The sequence below is a fragment of the Electrophorus electricus genome, chromosome 8 (genome assembly GCF_013358815.1).
Source record: "Electrophorus electricus isolate fEleEle1 chromosome 8, fEleEle1.pri, whole genome shotgun sequence".
Lineage (NCBI taxonomy): Eukaryota > Metazoa > Chordata > Actinopteri > Gymnotiformes > Gymnotidae > Electrophorus > Electrophorus electricus.
The window spans coordinates 26,045,064-26,064,915 of record NC_049542.1 but is presented as its reverse complement, the minus strand read 5'-3'; the positions used below and the strand labels follow the sequence as shown (position 1 = coordinate 26,064,915).

At 40.7% G+C, this 19,852-nt stretch overlaps 2 protein-coding genes across 6 annotated transcripts in view; both read right to left on the bottom strand.

The window, feature by feature from the left end:
- Positions 1-560: 560 nt before the first annotated feature.
- si:dkey-81h8.1 (uncharacterized protein LOC100034657 homolog) lies at positions 561-15,266 on the bottom strand. Of its 4 annotated transcripts, none has more exons than XM_027027820.2 (8): positions 14,949-15,266; positions 10,631-10,787; positions 8,568-8,684; positions 8,386-8,442; positions 7,836-7,973; positions 6,444-6,494; positions 3,368-3,481; positions 561-3,111 (listed from the first exon to the last, which is right to left on the bottom strand). In XM_027027820.2, exons 2-8 carry the CDS (start codon positions 10,724-10,726, stop codon positions 2,902-2,904), a joined length of 783 nt encoding a protein of 260 aa, XP_026883621.1. In that variant the 5' UTR covers positions 10,727-10,787; positions 14,949-15,266; the 3' UTR covers positions 561-2,901. The 4 variants fall into 4 exon arrangements, with proteins under 4 accessions (XP_026883621.1, XP_026883622.1, XP_026883624.1 ...); XM_027027821.2 differs by lacking the exon at positions 14,949-15,266 and adding an exon at positions 14,191-14,688; XM_027027823.2 differs by lacking the exon at positions 14,949-15,266 and adding an exon at positions 14,043-14,145.
- A 56-nt stretch (positions 15,267-15,322) lies between these two features.
- The window catches only part of sema4ab (sema domain, immunoglobulin domain (Ig), transmembrane domain (TM) and short cytoplasmic domain, (semaphorin) 4Ab), a 24,551-nt gene continuing 20,021 nt past the window's right edge, over positions 15,323-19,852 (bottom strand). The window contains exons 10-15 of one of the 2 annotated variants that reach the window (XM_027027814.2): positions 19,813-19,852; positions 19,299-19,473; positions 18,816-18,931; positions 18,431-18,594; positions 18,068-18,159; positions 15,323-17,547 (exon numbers count right to left, since the gene is read on the bottom strand). The exon at positions 19,813-19,852 is cut by the window's right edge and continues 105 nt beyond it. In XM_027027814.2, the coding sequence (XP_026883615.2) occupies positions 16,721-17,547; positions 18,068-18,159; positions 18,431-18,594; positions 18,816-18,931; positions 19,299-19,473; positions 19,813-19,852 (1,414 nt within the window). In that variant the 3' untranslated portion in view covers positions 15,323-16,720. The remainder of the gene's footprint in view (positions 17,548-18,067; positions 18,160-18,430; positions 18,595-18,815; positions 18,932-19,298; positions 19,474-19,812) is intronic. The other variant, XM_027027815.2, reaches the window with a different exon arrangement.

The window sequence follows — 19,852 nt, the reverse complement described above, 5'->3', positions numbered from 1 at the left end:
ACTGGTTTCTTATGTGTATCATCAGAATTTAATTTTTTAGATGCTGAGAGAGAATAACAGAATATATATATACATACAACCCCTACATACATACATACACAGAGAGAGAGAGAGAGCGAGAGAGAGAGAGAGAGAGAGAGAGAGAGAGAGAGAGAGAGAGAGAGAGAGAAAGAGAGAGAGAGAGAGAGAGAGAGAGAGAGAGAGAGAGAGCGAGAGAGAGAGCGAGAGAGAGAGAGAGAGAGAGAGAGAGAGAGAGAGAGAAAGAGAGATACTCTCTGAAGGATTTCTCTTTAAAGCCAGTCTGTAAAATGACATCTCTGGGCTTCTGCGTCAGTATATTTGCACCACTTTGTGCAGTGACCTGATCATGTCATGATCTTGTTGAGAGCTTGGCAGGAAGTCAAATAGGGTTAGTGCAGATGTTGTCTGTTGAAAAGCTGAAGAACTCCTATTTTATGCTGCAAACATCATTTTATATATATATATATATATATATAAATAACACACACACACACACACACACACACACGTGTGTGTTCTTATTAGAAAAAACAAAGTAGTCACAATTCACCTCTGCACATCTCACAGAGTACTTTATGAGTCTGTTACACACCTACATATATCATTACAGAAGAATCAATAACATCAACTCAGCATCACTTTTTGCTTCAATTTCATCTGCCGCCATCTAGTGCAAACCAGAAGTGTAACAGCTAAAATAACACTAGCATGAAAGGAGTGCAAAAAAAACAGACCTGCAAACACACATGATGGCATGGTGCAGTTACGGGATGATTAAAAACAGGTCCTGCAGCCTTTGTTCCTACATTTTTACACACAAGACTTTATTGTTTGTTGCTAAGAAGCAGTGCTCTAGAAAGCAGATTGATATGAAACTGGGCATTACAAGGAACCTTCTTAGAGGAACCTTCCTGTGAATACAGTTGGAGGGCACAGGGGCTGATATTTTAGCACTGGTTACATTGCAATGTTCCCAATACCTTCCCTCTAGAGCACAAGTGACCATAGACTATTGTGTAGGTGACTATACATCAGAGGTATTCAAATAACAGTCCTCAAGATCCGGGTCTTACAAATGTTTCACCTTCTCTTTACCTAGGTGTCAGCTGTGATGACAGACTCCCCAAGTTACATTAATCATTTAACCAACTACAAGGGATTACAAAATCCACTACCGGATTTGGGTTCAAGGTTATGATTTTAATACCTCTGCTATAGATTACAGTGTGAGAGTCAAATGTCTAGCCACACCTGAATATTATATAACAAAATCATTAGATTAAGATTACAGGGGGGAAAAGTAATATATTTTACAATATTTACCAATATTTAATAGTGTAGTGGACATTATAGTGTACAGAGTTCCTTCGTGTTCAGGGATCACTGTCTGGAATTGCAGTTCAGGACTCCAACAGTTCTGCAATACTGAGCCCCACCTGGAGCGCCCTCTAAGTTTTTGTTTGTTTGTCATTTCTGCATAAAGCTCTCATTGAGAAATAAACAATGTCAGTAAGACTGGTATGGTGACAAATGCATCATTCTAGAGAAATTAGAATTCATTTAATTGTTGAAAAGTCTATAAAAGAAGGTCCGAAGTACTTATAATCCTCAAAGGTAGTTATTACACCAACTATGCTTGGTGTCTTAGCTCAAAATTTTCTATGATAGATTTATGACAGGGTTTTAGCCTACAGTTTGTTTAAGCGTATAATAATGGCAGCGATGTGGCAAATCCACACCCACAAAGCACAGTACACATTCTATTGAGCAAAATTCAAAACTTTTCTGTGGTAATTATTTGTTTGCTAACCTTTTGGATACATACTTATATGAACACATCACCCTTTTATCACAAATCTACTGCTCCTAATTCACTCAACTAGCTATTCAATCTAGATAAAATTTCAACTTTGAAGATTGTATTATATGGAAACAAACATTATGCCCAAAGTTGCTGCATACGACACTGTTTACAAATTCAAGACAACACCCAGGTATTTGTTTTTATTGTTTTTCTGAGGAAGCATCAGGGGAAGTGATATCACCATGTGCAGCAAGTGTTCGTATTTATAAGTAAAAGAAAGGTATCCATGATAATGCAGTTGTTTTATAGCACTTAGTATGATGAGTAGATTTTATTTTACTCAATAGAAAGTGAAAGGATTTTGACACATTACTGCCATTTTCATCATAAACTACTACATTTAGAGTGCTCTGAGGAAAAAATTGTAAGAAAAACTGATATTTACAGATTTTCACCATTTTAATATTAGAAACATTATGTATAAAAACTGAGAAGATCCATGCAGTCTCACTGGTCGTTTGGATAACAAATAAAATTGCTCTGGGTGCAGATGTCCAAGCCTTTAGTTTCGTTCACAAACATTGTAAAGAAACCAGATTTGGTGACTAGAATGGATCATTTTGCACGAGTTTGCAAGATGTTATTAATTTCTCAATGAGTGAATTATGCTGAAATTTTATGCCATTTCTTAGTTAGCAAGACAATGCCTGTAATTAACGCCTGTAATTAACACCTATAATTAAAACCTGTAATTAACACTTGTAATTAACGCCTGTAATTAATTTCTGGGCTTAAACATAAACTTAAACAGTTACGATTTATTCTGATGGTATTCTGGGCAAGAGATGTTTCCAGATCCACTGAAGGCCTGATAGTTATGAGCTGAATGGAGTCCATTTGTTTTGTGCCCTCAATAGCAGACAGTGCTTTGTTAGGTGTAATGACAAACAACCTGCCTGATTCACCTCTCTGATAAAGACTTTTCATTGGCCTGAATTGCAACCCCCCACAGTGAAACATTCTGATCCCGTAGTCTTCTTTGCAATAGGTCAGGAAGGAAGTCATACGACTCAGGATCAGATCTCTGCTATAGAGTCGATAGGCTCCACCTGAGGTTCAGTTGGTGGGGTCGGGACTTCTTCTACTGGTTCAGACTCAGGCTCTCTGACCGCCACCTTCACCTGTTGAGGTGCTGTGGCTACATGGGCTTCCTGGACTGGGGATGTTGGGACGACCTGCTGGGATGGAGCTGGAGGAGGCACCACCCGCTGGCCTACTCCAGGTAACTGCGGAAGAACACGACACCATTCTTTAGTTCATGAGGAATATAGACATGGACTTTAGACGACATTTAGTGATCCCACATCCAGGCTTTGAAAAGACTTTATAACTGACCAGAATAAATGTAATAACAACAACAACAACAACAACAACAACAATAATAATAATTTATTATCATACAGGATTACCCTTAAATTACAAACCCAATATCAACCATATTTCAAGGCATACTTTACAGTGTTTCCTTCAAAGGATACTGACCTGCAGACCACCTTTAGCCAGAACTGCAAGCCCGAAAAGAATAGTCACTATGCAGACCGCCAACTCAACCACCAGGAACAGCACTAAAGTGGCCAACAAGCCATCAATCAAGCGCTAAACCATGTAAAGACAGAAAGATGAGAAGCACAATCAGGAAGAGGATTTAAGCCCACGCTCAGTCACAGTGCTCTAGTAACTTCATAAAACATGATATATATCATCCACATAATATATTATAATATAAATTGCATGTTCGAACTCTGTCCAGTTCAGCTTATTACAGTCAGCAAATGCACTCATTAAAGGTTTTCATCATACCCATACATTATGTGGCTATTAGACTGAGACTAAACATTTATTTAGCATGTTTTTTTTTTTTGTTTGTTTTTTAAAAACACTGGCCCAAAGTGCAAAACTAGGAACACAACACCAACACCACGACAGCTGCTTCACCAACTATACTGTCTTTGCTAATTTAGTGATGTTATACAAAAAATAAAGGATTTCAGCCAATTAGTAAAGACACTGATGAAGCAAAACAAATATGATAAATTGCAGAATAGTGTACAGTTGTAGCACTAAGGCAACTGAACTATAAAGGGAGATTTTAACTGCTGGAACCAAAAATATTTTGAACATGAAAAACATTTAATATTCATTTGTGAAATTGTCAAAAAATACACATTTGCTTAACCTTACTAGTAGAGATGGCACGATACCAATTTTTCCTATACTTATCTGATACCAATATCTTGCATTTGATTGTCACCCGATATCGATAGACATAGAATATATTTTAATTAAAAAACACTGTGGAGCTGTGGTCCAGTTATTTGGAGGAATGTTTTTGTGTTGGATGTATCACATATATGCATATATGCTAATAACTAATTATTTTAAGTTTGTGTGTGCTACAAAAGCACAATAACATATAAAATATAAAATATTGGGGGAAATTAGCATCCGGTTCATTCGTTCTCTATTCTGGGCCTCTAGAATTGTCACCCAGTCAGAGCAGCAGTGCAGCCAATTGCTGACTGTTGTTGACACAAGAGATGACATAACATAAATTTAACCAATCAGCATTCTCAAATCTGATGCCTAAATGGCGCTTTATTTATCACTCCAGTCAGTCAGTGGTGGAGTAGAGACTACTAAAGTTATTGATAATGATGAAGTAGAGACATCTGATGTTATGGAAAATGAACACAGTTAGTTGAGATGCAGTATTTCAGACACCCTAAATTCAGTAAGATCTCCTCTCCAAAATCCATTTAACAAAACTTTGGTGAAACTACACATTGCTGAGTAGCTTAATAAGATGGCTGGCTAGCTAGTCAAGTTGTGTATTTTGTAGTTTTTCATTTATAGTACCAATGAACCAGCTAATCTAGTGAAACAGGTTTGGTCTAGTGTTACTTAACTGTTATATAACGTTAACTTAGTTCACTAGCTAATAGCTTGTGCAGATAATTTATTGCTTGTTCTGGCTAATTGAACTAACTAGCATTCACTAACTGTTTGCATTATCTAACTAGCTTAGCAAGTAGCTTGACAGAGTTAGTATCTGTGTGTTTTAGCTTGTGATTCTAATATTAGCATCTGCATTTTAGTGTTTCTAATGTTAGTATCTGTGTGTTTTAGTGGTTCTGGCGAACTGAGCTAAGATGAGCCCACTTTACATTCCAAGGCAGTGAAGAGTGCTAAAACATTAATTTGTCTTGTTTAAATACCCTCACTATTATGTGGATAACTTGTTTCCCACAATGTGTCCACAATGGGTTATCAAAATGATGGCAATGGAAATCATCATACACTATACTGCCAAAGGATGCTGAGGCACACAGTGTGCAGAGGTGGCCAACTTTCTGCAGAGTCAATCACTACAGACTTCCAAACTTCATGTGGCCTTCAGATTAGCTCAGGAACCGTGTGTAGAGCTTCATGGAATGGGTTTCCATGGCTGACCAGCTGCATCCAAGCCTTACATCACCAATCGCAATGCAAAGCGCCAGATGCAGTGCTGTACAGCATGCCGCCAGTGGACTCTAGAGCAGTGGAGATGTGTTCTCTGGAGTGACAACTGACTCCTTCTCCCTCTGGCAATGGATGAGTCTTGGTTTGGCAGTTACCAGGAGAACGGTGCTTGTCTGACTGCATTGTGCCAAGTGTGAAGTTTGGTGGAGGAGGGATTATGGTGTGGGGTTGTTTTTCAGGAGTTGGGTTCTGCCCCTTAGTTCCAGTGAAAGGAACTGTTAATGCTTCAGTATATTGAGATCTTGGACAATTTCATGCTCCCAACTTTGTGGGGACAGTTTGGGGATGGCCCCTTCCTGTTCCAACAGGACTGCACACCACTGCACAAAGCAAGGTCCATAAAGACATGGATGAGCGAGTTTGGTGTGGAAGTACGTGACTTGCCTGTACAAAGTCCTGACCTCAACTCGATAGGACACTTTTGGAATGAATTAGAGCGGAGACTGCAAGCCAACATCAGTGTCTAACCTCACAAATATGTTTCTGGAAGATTTCCCATAAACACACTCCTAAACCTTTTGGAAAGCCTTCCCAGAAGGGTTGAAGCTATTATAGCTGCAAAGGGTGGGCCAATATCATATTAAACCCTATGGATTAAGACTGGGATGTCACTCAAATTCATATGCGTACAAAGGCAGACCAGCGAATATTTTTAGCAATATAATATATGTGTGCGTGTGCATGGATATTTGCTTTTGAACCTAATAGATTTGTTAATGTGAAGAAAACGCTACAGTTAAACTCAACAGCTGTACATAACCTGTGACCAAACTAACGTTAGCATGGCTGTTACCACATGCCGTGCGCTACTACAAAGCTCTGCTGTGCTATTTTGGATTTGTGATTGTATCAGATCGGTTTGCTTAAAAATTCCTCTACAGGTATCCAATCGAGCATTGTTTTATTTAGGGTTTTTTTGCTAATATTGACTTGATTCTGATACATGGTATCGGATTAGTGCCATCTCTACTTTCTAGTTTAACTGTTAAGCAGCATCATGCATAACAGAATCTAAAACACAAGAGTGTGCATTACTTACTTTACTGGTTCTTTCGACCGTATAAGTGCACTGCCTGTAACAATATTGTTGCTTTGGAAAAGCAGACACAAGAGACAAAGCTGTGTTAAATTTTGCAAAAGACAAAAGACATTTGCAAAATTTAACTCTAAACTATAGCCCTGTGCAACAACCTAGTATTCTGTTGAAACTGTTACAGTTTTTTAGAATGGTTTGTCAAACTACTTACTCAAGTAGTCTCTCCAGCATCAAAAAACCTGTACCAAGTGCAAACTGTCAAGATTTAAAATTATATTCTTACAAAAAACCACAAAAAAGCGGGCAAGGCATATATCACACTAGTTTCTTAACTATTTCCCATGATGATCACGATACACAAGTCACTGTTCTTTACAAGGACTTTTAAAGTTACCGTGGACATTTCAGTACCACAGTCACAAACTACAAAGACCAAAGTTCCCCACTAGCTGTTCTCTGAGATATACTGAAGTAAGTGACTGTGCCATGTGAATATCTTTACTAAAACCTTCAGGTTTCAGATAACTGCAGCTTGGTGGTTTATTCCATTCACATGGTTTTAGGATTGTTTTGCACTTTGGTACAGTCCTTTGAAAATGTATCAACTCTATGGAAAATGTGTAATTGTATGGAAAAAACTGTAACAGAGTGAGTGAGGCAACCATGAGATCACACTTTTAAATCTGATGTTAAATTTCACCCCATTCTGATGATAGTCTCGACTATCAAATGTCTTGCGTTCTGCCATGGTGACGGGACCTGGTGAAGTTTACATTTACAGCATTTATCTGACACTTTCATCCAAAGCAACTTAGCTATGTCTAAACACAACTTGAGCAATTGAGGATTAAAGATCTTGCTCAGGGGCCCAACAGTGGCAACCTTCTGATTTCAAGTGGAGCACCTTAACCACTGAGCTACCACTGCCCACAGGTTTTATATGGAGTATGACAAAAAAAGGATTACAGAGGCAATGCTGGTATGACGGAATGAAATGCCATTTTTGCATTTTACTCCTTTCTAAAGTTTATGCTCATTTGGCAGCTTCCAAACACATGAAGTCTATTTTGTACTCTCAGATCAGTTTGAAATCGAGACTATATTCACAATATGGTACATGTATTCAATATGAGAAATAAGTTTGATTGTCTTAAAATTATTCTAATCACATCAAGGTTTCATTAATTAAAGATGATTGTTGATTATTACACAGAAAACATGTTTTATGAGAATATCATTATACCTATGTTTCTGTAACTGGCACGTTTTTTAAAAGGGCTTATCTTGGATTTTTTTAAACCAGTGTGTTTTTGTTATTCTCACTATGTAGTCATGCAGACTGAAAGCGCTACCCCCACCATGCATCCACACAAGTGCTGCAGAGCGGAGTTTTACCACAGTGTAGACCTCCAGCCTCCTGCAGTGTTCGCAGTGGTATGAGTCCTGACGGTACGGCAGGTGGCGAGACAGGAGGCCCAGTGCAGCTGTGCTGAAGGCAGCACTCACCAGGTGGACCACCAGAGTCGTTTTCACCTGCACAAGGGCATGCGCGCGCGCACACACACACACGCACACACACAGGCACACCCACACACAGGCACACACACACACAGGCACACCCACACACAGGCACACCCACACACAGGCACACCCACACACAGGCACACACACAGGCACACACATGCACCCAAATACACCAAAAAAAAAGAAAGAGATAAACCAGCAAACATGCTAACAAATCCATATAAGGCTCGTCTTCCATGCCAAAGACCATCTGAACACTTTTTGTACAGTGATGCTTTGACAAACACTCAGCTTACATCAAGTCTTACATAATCAGCCATCAAATCCAGTGTATGAACTTAAGTACTGTAGAGGAGTTGAGTATAGCTTTAGTATATTTTTAGTATAGCATGAAGTTTTCTCATCATTTTTTGAGACTCACCCAGAAAAGAGAAGGGAACCTCCCAGCATGGATCAGGATGGACCCAGATCCAAGCAGCTGTAGAAAAACACAGATTGACCAAGTCAGTCTCAGAACGCTACCTGCTAGCTGCATTACTACCACCTGTTTCCTGTAGAGGGTTAAGGTCTGATGGACGCAGGTTAACACTGCTGAATGCTTACCTGCACCACAATCACAACTACCACGATGAGGTCTGGACTGAAGTGTATCTCGTCACGGATCTGAAGAATGCAGACGCTCAGGCAGAGGCACAGAACAGCAATGATGATCTGGACTGACTAAGAGGCAGAGTTGACAAAAGAGGAGTGATATATTTATACTTACATAGCAGGAGTGATATATTTATACTAACAACAGGAGTGATATATATATATAATATATATATATATATATATAGATACACAACAGGAGTGATATATTTATACTTACACAGCAGGAGTGATATATTTATACTAATACACCGGTAGTGATTTTTCTTCATTGTATAATTATGGATGTAAAAAACATTTTAATTAACATACACTATATGGCCAGTATGTGCACAACATATATTAGCTCGGACATCCCATTCAATTAATTAATAGCATTATTTAATTAATAATTAATTAATAGCATTAATTAATGTTAATATGGAGGCGTCTGTGGGAATTTGTGCTTATTCAGTCAAAGGAACATTTGTGAGGTCAGGCACTGAAGTGGGACGAGAAGGTCAGGCTTGCAATCTCTGTTCTAGTTCATCCCAAAGGCATTCAGCAGGGTTGAGGTCAGGGCTCCATGAAAACCACTAGAGTTCCTCCACACCAAACTCATCAAACCATGCTTTTATGGACCTTGCTTTGTGCACAGGGACACGGTCATGCCGGAACAGGACAGGGCCTTCTCCAAAATGTTACCACAAAGCAGGAAGCATATAAGTATCTCAAATGTCTTTGTGTGTAATAGCATTAACATTGCTCTTCACTGGAACTATAAGACACAGCCAAACCCAAGTTAAATATTGTAAACATTGTCACAGAATCACGTTGCTTCCCAGACTCACTTAAAAATAATGCCATAAGTCCACTACTTAAGAAACACATCTTGGATTGGCAATTTATAGACCAATTTCCGATATAAACTTCCTGGGCAATATTACAGGGAAAGTGGGACATAATCATAATCGCAGTACAAACTCAGCCTTAGTGAAAGCAGTCAATCTGAATACTGATGAAAATGAATCACCAATCTTTGTCCTTTGAACCTGCTCCATTTAATACTGTAAATAACCATATTTTAGACAGACCTGAAAACAGGCCTGGACTTTCTGGAAATGTTTTTTTTAATATTTTCTAAGGGTTTTACAGATTGAATTTTATTACCACCAGTGAATTTGTATGTTGAGAGCAGGCCATTTTCTGTGGTACAGCATCATTTCACTGTATACGTTGCCACTTTCACATGTCATCAGTTAACGTGAAGTCAAAGCTCTGCAAATGGCACTTGGCTTCAGATGAAATAAATGCTGTTGATCAGCTAGTTAACTGTTAATCAAGCAAAAATAAACACCATGAACAATTTCTATAAAATGAATAAAGACAGCACTGATTTTTTTTTCTTATTGGATCCATTGTTACATTAATAGCACACCAACACTGCCAGCCCCGCTTTCATGTTCAGCACAGAACATGGAATGGGCTAGCGCCTTCTAAGATGTCAGACTGACTAAACGAATATGATCCAAAACTGTGGAAATCCTCTCCTTTCTTCCTTCTCCCATCTTCCCTCTTCCCTTGTATGTTCCTTCCAGGTTGGATCTCTGCATTTGATGACGATAGGCAAAAGAGGATTGGCAATTCTACACGCTACAAGCTTCAACCCTCTGTGATTGTGCTGTGCGAGTCTCCCGGGGTTTACCGTGAGTGAGTAGACTCTGTGGGTATACCACTTTATGGCTGAGCTGTTGTTACTCCTACAGGCTTCCACAATAAAAGCACTTTCAGTTGGCCAGGACAGATCTAGTTAGAAATTTTATGAATTGACATTTAGCAACAATGGCACCCTGCGAGAGTACCACATTTTAAAGTCACTGAATTCTTCAGAATGAACGATTTTACTAACGATGTTTGTGGAGAATGCAAGGCTATGTTTGATTAGTGCTGGTTGTGGCTGAAACACCAGAACTCAATAACTCAATAAGTGTTGAGTGCAGTTACATTTACATTAACATTTTATGGCAGTTACTCACCCCCAGAGCCTTTGGCTCCACCTTCTGGAATATCTTCACCTGTACAGGGGTCAGTTTTCCTATAAGGCGGACGGGTCCCTGACTTTCAATCCCCATACTATAGGCAGGTATCAAAGAGCAGTGCAATGCAAACTGTAGAATTCTTGGTGGGACTTGCCTGAGATGAACGACATGGATAAAGAGAAGGTGAGGGGTAGAGAAATGAGATCATTAGAGAGATCTATGGACAACATAAGAAATAAGATCAACTAAGGAAACTCCAACTGAATCCATAAAACAGTTTTGTAAGTGTATGCAAACTTATTTTAAAGGTAAGCAAATACATATTTTTATCTATTTGCATTGTAAGTACACCTATATTGAATTCTATAGTCAACTCCTTGCGCTACGGTCTACCGCGAGACATGGGTTTCATAGCCTTTATGAAACCTGGGTGGTGTTTCAGAGACGTAATGAGCCAAGCGCCGAACATCTCTGCTCTGCAGCGACCCACGACAAGGTACACTTTTATGGCCGGTAATTAAGCGCAACACTGCCATAAATAGACAAAAAATGTCTTTGACTTTCTGTTCGAAAACGTTTTTCACTAATGGTAGCTACCTACGGTTAATGGAGTCATCGATTATTGGACCATCTTATAGCCAATATTTGTACAAGATCAAACACAACCCCGCCTTTGATGGATGAGATTTCCGACCTCTCTGGGGTAGGAGGATATAAGTTGATTGCCCTATCAATTTGGGCCAAAATTAGGTCAGATTGCTGTGAGTGACGTTTTAAATGACGTAATTTCAGTAGGCAAATAACACTGAATTAAGATGCAACCTGACAGACCAGCGAACGTAAATAATGCTCGGCGAATGTGAGTGTTTAATAGCAAAATATTTTTTTTTGTCATAGAAAACAGAATGCAGAATCTATTTGCATTTTTTTTTCACATTTAGCAGACGCTCTTGTCTAGAGCGACTTACAAGTTCAAGGATGTCACAGAGGCAGGTGAGAGTAGCGTTATCAGAGCTCTTATCGGTATAGCACAGAGCAGTTGCCCAAACGGGTTTGTTCCCCAGCCCACCAGGAGAGGCAGCGTCGTTACGACACCAACCACTATTTTTTGGCCATAATATTCCATCCGTTCGTGTGTCGTACCACGATGTTAACATGGAGCGTCGAGTGGTAAACTTGCGGCTCGTGTGATATTGCTTAAATATCCATTTTGCGACTTTACTGGATATAACATCAGAGGCGGTGTATAAAGAGTCTGGCCGATTTCTATTCCCCCGTTAAATCTAAAAATAACTGCAACACGCCAGATGGCGCCCGCGAGTGAGACCTAATGAATAAGCGTGAATACAGCCAAGAACGGAAAATTAAAATATTTTCTTACCACTTGGCCAGTATTTTCTTTTAATTTTGGAAAACATAAGTATGTATTATACTAAAAATACCGAAGAAAACTAGGAACACCCTAAGCGTAACCCTATATAAGGTTGCGAGTAGACAGCGTCATAACTGTCAAAACACGTGTTCACATCGTAAACACGTGTTCATGCGCCCTAACAATATTTTTTTTTTTAAAACTGTTATCAATCTATACGTTAACCGGTTTACTTTGTCCTTCAGTAACCTGAAATGCGTCAAACGTCCCCTCGCCCTTCTTCTTTTCATCCTGTTTGTTGTCTATCTGCCTTCGTGCTTAGCAAGGAGGCGATGTAACGAGAGGGTCTGAGTCTGAGCACCTATAGCATCACATCTTTTTAAGCGTCAGTGGTGCTAATACGAACTGTCCTAATAAACATTATCCAAAAGAAGGTTTTTTTTTTTTATAAATACGGAGCTTTTCCATAAAATGTAAACATTGCATTTACATATTAATGAACACACACTGAATATGTTCCTTAATGGGTCACACTGTGATTCATACATGACATGATTTTTAATCCATTTGGAAGACAATCTTAAATTACACATTGTATACACCTTAATTACTTAAAACACATTAAGACAAAACTTTTAAATCCTTCAAAATTTGTCTGCAGACTCCAATCTCCTTCACATCTTCCTGTAACACTGGTGTTACGGCTGTGAAGAGGTGGTCTAGGAAAGCTACTGCAAAGCCTCAAGGCCCCTCTGAGTTCACAGACTGGAGCATATTCACAAAGGTGATTAATACAGTGGACAAATACGCTGACACTGTGAAGTCATACTTCAGTTTTTGAAGCGGTATTTCGATGTGGGGAGACAAGCCTGTATTCTGACTAGAGGCAGAGCAAGGTGAGTTTATCTGTTTAGTGCCAGTGTAGCACGGTTAATTCAAAGCAAAAAATACAATCAGTGATGGAAAAAAATGATTAAATAACAAAGCTAATTACAATTTGAGATCACTCCAGGAAGGTTTTCAATAAATAAATAAATAAATAAATAATATTGTAACATGGAGAAATAGAACAATTGCTTGAAAAAAACTACATACAATTGATTTAAATAGAAAATTGAATTAAATAATCCAAAAGAATTACAAGATAAAAAACAGATTAAACATCGAAATGTGAAATGATAAATTCTGCAGGAATTAAACTTCAGAGCTCAGGTAGAAGCATGAGAGAGCAGGGATGTTTTTACAGTAATGACAGACCATAATGGTTTTCATTTGAACCTAGCTTCATGTGGAAAAGGAGGCAGCTTTTAGGAGTGAGTACTCTACAAAGAGGCCAAGTACACAGACTGAAAACAAACAAACAAACAACCAAAAAATTTGCTGCCAACAACAGTTTGACAAGGCCTCCAAAGACATCAGAGACTACAAAGTGAGACCCCCCCCCTCCTTCCTCAACCACTGTCGGATCACTAATGACGTGACTGAGTTTTGTTGCAGATGTGAAAGATCAGAGATCTCCAGCAACGATTCCCAAACTCCCGCCCTACTCGTCCTCAACCAGAGAATCAGAGGGTATGAATGGAAAATGGACTGAGACATATACCTTAGAACAACAAAACATTAAACACATTCTTTAAAAAGCGAAAGGTTTAATGAGGAATATAAAGCAACCACATAGCAGAGAACTAGTACGAGAACACCTCAGGTGATGTGTTGAGCTGTATATTGCCTTGTCAATGCCGTATTTAATGCGACTAAATTACAAACCAGAGAAAAGAGGCGTCCTACGGATTTCTGCTACGGAAAGTAAGAATGAATGACCGCGTGCTGCACTGCTCGACATCCGCAGCACTGGCGATATAATTTGGCAGATACGTCAGACGGATAAATAAACGCAGGCCAGCGGCCGAAACGCAACCGTGGCCTCTTGACGTGCGCAATGACAAACGGAGCAATTCCGACGCCTCGTACATCACGTTACCGAAGCACATATACAGATCTAGCAGGTGCAACGTTGCAAAGAATAATTTTTTTTACCTTTCACAATTTGCTGTGATGGGACAACCCACACGTATAAACTGTCCAAAAATCAAATGCCGACGAGCAAGAACAATGCAGTCTCCCTTCTCTGAACGAAACTAAATGGTTGCTTTACCTTTTACCGTATTTGCATTGCGACGCATACCTACTGCTCTTCGGCCGCAGATGTAACGTAATATAAGTTATCCAAAAGGTTCCGTCCCCGGGATTACCGCATTGAGGAGGAGGATGTTGTTTGACGCCAGTATGAGAAGCCGTATCAGAGAGACATGAACCTTATCTTGTATTTATTTAAAGAAATAAATACAGTATAGTAGCTGTGATGCATGTTAGTGCTCAGGTTGCACAGCTTTCGTATGTGTAATAGGTACATAGCTGCTCGACTACGCGATAAGATGGGAGGGGTAGGCCAAGAACACCGGCAGTGTCTCAAATAGCAAAGCTGAAAATAAGGCATGCAGTATGCAGTATGCACACCACATAGGAACAAAATAACCCCAAATATAACACAGGACCGATATAAACTCAACCGTGCCTGCGACATAACGGTCTTCATAGCCGCACTTATTGATTGCAACTTCCAACTCCGCAACGGGACGCGGAAAAATTACGTCTGGAGTCAAGGACAAGTCCTCTAGCCAAGCGTAGACAAGGCATCGACTGCTACGGACTGGCTTGAAGAAAAAAAATAATAAAATAATGTTGTCCCTTTACGCAACTAACATGCACATTTAAACTACTTATCCAAATACATACGCATAATTGCGCAGTCTATGCCTATCCCCGAGATTTTGGGCGTGCACTTGGACCTGTCCAAACGGGGAACGCACGCTCAAATGATGCATTGCAGTCTATTAAAATTAAGAAATTTGTCATGATCAGCAAAGTATTTCTACAACTTACCTGCAGATTAGTAGCAAAACTCGTTACCGGTGACGGTTATACAGACGCAATGATGCGCTCGGCGAGGCTGCAGGACGGGGCCCTAAAGCTGCTTCAGAAGTTGCGGATACTGTTTAATTCAGTAGCGGAACTCGGGTTTACCGCATTACTCTACTACAACACGCATCATATGAGCCCTCTCTGCAAGAGATCGGTAATCATATCCACTGCAACAACTGGAAGGGAAATCTGTATTACACAAAGGATGAAAACTGAATAAATGCTATGATTTCTCTACAGAAATTAAATATAAGACTTTCCGTCACCAGTTCCGTTGTGGGGCTGCCACCCAGTGGCAATGAAAATCCGAACAAAATTTCAATAAATTTCGTCAATCAATTTAAATTTTTTAATTATTATTTTTAAAGGTCTGCAGTATAAAAAAATAAAACATTTTATTAAAACTGCGGTGTACATAGAGCAGTTTAAAAACTAGACATTTCCTTTCAGAAATATCAAACTGAAACAACCAATGGTCCTGTTGTGCTTCTGTACTAACTGCTTGGTACCATTTTTTTTTAAAAAAAAGAAAAGACAACATCACAGTTCACAGGTGGTCACAACAAATCAGGATCTCTGTCCAGTCATTAACATCTTAACATTTAATTTGGCAGCCTGGGAAAACAAGACTGTTTACATCACCTTCGTTTACCTCACAGGCTGCCTGTGGTTTAAAGATGAATGCATAAGATAACAGTAGATCAAAAACACCCCCCCCTTTTTTGATTTGCAAAGATACAGGATACGAAGAATTCATTTTTAGCAGCAAACCTGAGCGCAAACCCCAATCTGCACACTACCTGCAACAGAAAATCCACTGCTGATATCTACTTTATGATTATCCTGCTTTAAACATTTCCAGCAGATGTCCCACAGGCGAAACCAGTGGACAAGTTAATCACTAAATTGCAGAGACAAGTATATGGCATGGTATCCTAATTAAAAATGAAAAAAGCTAAAATGAAATAATACTGTGTTTTCTAACTCTGGAAAATGTACATTCACCAAAAGAAATAATAAATAAATCTGCAGTCTGTTCTTAAATAGATTTTTAAAGAAGCATTGTACATGTTGGGTAGCCTGAAAAACACAAATTTGTTCATTTCTTAAATGACCTAAACAAAATATTTGAAATTCAATTTTAATTCATAAAGGTGTTTTGAAAGCCACTTAAAAATAATCTCATATCCTGAAAATGACAGATTCATTTTTAAAAATTAACCTGTTTGTTTTCATTCCACTCCTTTCCTAAACACTTCAGTTTCATTGACAGTTCATTTGTTTTGTGTGAGAAAGGGACACCACTCTGAATGTGCGTAGTGCACAACTACACGTGCCACTGAGTGTGCGTAGTGCACAACTACACGTGCCACTGAGTGTGCGTAGTGCCCATTTGCATGTCACAGTCAAACCTTTGTCACTCAATGCATCATTCCATAGCATTACAGGCTGAAGTAATATTCACAGGTCATAATAAGTATGATAGCATTGCATACACTGACAAATAGTACTTTATGAGCAGTGGTGTGATGTGCTAAGCTACATTTCACATTTTATGATTGAAGATCACTGCACAGAGAGTGGCTTTAGGGCAGGCCCAGGGCCCCCTACAGCTCAGAAACAGCTAAATGTTTAGGTGTCAGCCAGATAAAAGTGCCATGAGCCTTGTAAGATTTCATAAGGTTCAGGAATTTAGTTTTTCTCCAGTTTCTGATCTGTTTACAAGATATCTCTCAGATAGGCACGTTGGGCAGGTGGCCATGGGAGCCATTCAGTACACCATTGCCCAGAGTCACAGAGGATTTGTGGCTGTTGTACTGATCACTGGGGGAATTCCCACTGCGTTTGTCCTCATAGGGTGTCTGTGCCCTGAGTACCTCCCTCTCGGATGCCGTGGTCCCTTCTGCCATCTCGGCATCTCGGTGCATCTCGGGCATCGTCCTGTGGTGAAACTGCTGCCTGACGTTATAAAACCCAATCATTATCAGTGCAAAAATGCACAATGCTAACAGCACGGACACCACGATCAGGTCCTGCAGATAGCTGCTCCTGCTGGACAGCAGCTCCTGATCCCCAACACCAATCTCTGCCTGCGTGACTGATCCCATCTTACGAGTCACGTTCCTGTGTGTGACTACTGTGGACATATCTGTCGAAGATGAGGTGGGATGTGGAGTCTCCGTTTTGGGTTTTGGCTTCGTCCATGCTGCAGCGGCCTGTCCTGTGGTGCCTCTTTGACCTTCCTCAGTGGGCTGGCTGCCCTGGTGCTGACTGGTGGCTGGGGGCTGAAGCGTGGTGCTGTCCTTCTGTCTCACCTCGTAAACGACAAGCGTCTGGGTGAAGCCGTTCTCCATGGCCTGGCAAAGGTAGCGGCCCAGCGTGGTGGGCGTGGCCAGGAAGCTGAGGGTGGCGCCATCGTCGCACTGAAGGTAGATGCTGGGTGTGAGTTGGTCGTCAGGCCGCTCCCAGAAGCGCTGTGCCAGACGGGACACCCGTGGACACTGCAGCTTCACCACCTCATTCAGGGACACCGTCACCAACTCACCTGGAGGACAATGGGCTGGAGAGGTAAGGGTCGGGGGCCAAGGGTCAGCACACTTAAGACACCACAAAACCCAGACTCCACAAGCAACAGTACAGTGACACCACTGATGAAGTACACCGCAGCTAAAAATCTGAATATTTAACATGCTTCACAACAGCATGGAGTGACTGAAGATCTAACTGATGCATGCATTCAGGCCCTGAATGCCAGAGCCACATTAAGCCTCAGTCTAGACTATATTGGATATCTACTGGTGACTCACCATCTGTCCAAGACTAAGCATAACCCATGTCTGCAACACTGTACCCTGATTTAGATCATTTTCAGACTACAGAGGACAAATACACTGATACATCACAGGAGACAAAGACTCGAAATAAAATGCTATCAAACACAAATAAAGGGACGGGTAACAGAATTGTAAATAACTCTACTACTTACAGAAGAAACAAACTCTGTTTTGTTCTGTGTTTAACAGTTGACTTCACACAAGAACACCACACTAACATAATCGGTGCCTGTGAGTGCCACTCACCTGGACGAGGAGGGCTGGAGTTATTTCGAGGACTCCGGGGGGTGGCGACACTGCACACCGCACTCACACTGCCCCCCTCCACATCCTGACCCCTGAGGACAGCAGGGGGCAGACATGCTTGGTTTCCATTTCAATCAGAAATCAGTCGGCTCACTAAAGTTTGTTGCTTTTAAATCTCTCAGACTAAAGCTTTGCCAAGAAATTAAAGCGTCCCAAATGTGGACTTTGGAAGAGATATTGAAATGAACTTAATGATGTGGCTTTGTAAAACCAGAGAAGGACCAGGAAGAGGTCTAACACTATTCTGAGGGGGCGGCTAGCCCATGTGCGTTTGGTTGTTCAAGTCAGAGAGGCTCTACGTACGCATGGTCCTTGAGGGAGGAGATGTCTGCGCATACTTGTCGTGAGCGGTCCCATGCGCAGAAAGGGTCTCTTGCCAACACACACTCAGCACAACTCCCATAGTAGGAGCAGTTAGAGAAGGGCACAGACACTACACCCTGTGACGTGCCCACCAACACCACAGCCTATAGGGGCAGCAGAAGCCACAATTAGCAAACCACAGCAGGTAGGTCAGTGGTGACCCTGCTGAAAAGAGACATTTTTAATAGCTGTCAACCACAAATTTTCTTTGACTATGACCCCTACGGCTTCCATTAGCTGTTGCCTCTAAGACTTCCATTGGCTGTGGATCCTAAGGATTCCATTGGCTGTGGCCTGTAAGGTTGCTAAGGAAAACCACCGATACCTTGGAGACAGACAGCAGCAGATTCTTCACCAGCTGAGGCTGGGTGATCACTTGAATCTCCTCCACAATGTGGATGCCCGTCTTCGAAAGTACAGCTTTGTGCAGGTAGCCTCTTTCTGCTCAGGACAACAGGGGTTGAGAAGACACCAAACAAAATCAACTCCAGAATAATCAATCACATACTGAATCACATATTGAGCAGAATTCTGTAGACTATTTAAGAGGTGAAAGACAGCCAACTTGAATCTTGAATATACTTGAAAAGGGTTTCAGTCAATCAAGTGACACCTACAGATACTAAACTTGACTAAAACTCTACTTTTGTGGCAGATGCTAAACTAATGTCTTTTTAATGTCTTAAAAAGTCTCCATTGCCATTCAAGTATGTGAAAAGAAAATCAGCTCCCAACCTATGGCTGGTGAGCCATACCTGTGAGCAGATACAGGACAGTGTAGACCCACCCACGAGGTATGCCCACATACCTGTGAGTAGATACAGGACAGTGTAGTCCCGCACCCTCTGAGCCGCTAGGTTGGTGTAGCGCTGATCGGGTGACACCAACATCAACCTCCGATTGGAAGGCAACACACTCTTCTCAGCCAAGAAGTTCTCCTTGACAAATCGCAGCACATTGTCTGAGGCATTATGAAGACCACACTGCAAAGAGGACAGACACACACAGGAAACACTGTTCAAGCACAGCATAAGATCTGCTGCCCCTCTCCAACACTCACTTGCACTCATACACTTTTAACAGTAAAACTGCATTAAAAACTAAAACCTAGAGGTTTTAATGTAAGTATAGTCACTATAAACATAAGAACTAAACAGATTTTCAATGAAGGATCACTATCAGCAGTGGAATTTACTCAAAGAATAGGCTTAGTCCATGTCTTGGAAACTGGGACATCACATTATAGCTGTACACTAAACAGTTTTGATTGTTTGTTGTTAAAAGTCTGCGGGATGGGTTCTAGGTCAGGGTTGGGCTCTTGCCTCGCCAGGCCTGGTGACCTTCTCCTGAACTCGCATGGTC

Bases quoted from the DNA above. Each gene is read 5' to 3' on its own strand.
- si:dkey-81h8.1 (XM_027027820.2), bottom strand. From the start codon at position 10,726: ATGGGGATTGAAAGTCAGGGACCCGTCCGCCTTATAGGAAAACTGACC. The intron at 6,495-7,835 runs GTAAAACTCCGC...GCTTTTCCAAAG, and splicing joins GGCTGGAGGTCTACACTGTG to CAACAATATTGTTACAGGCA. The intron at 3,112-3,367 runs GTCAGTATCCTT...GTTCTTCCGCAG, and splicing joins TGGCTAAAGGTGGTCTGCAG to TTACCTGGAGTAGGCCAGCG.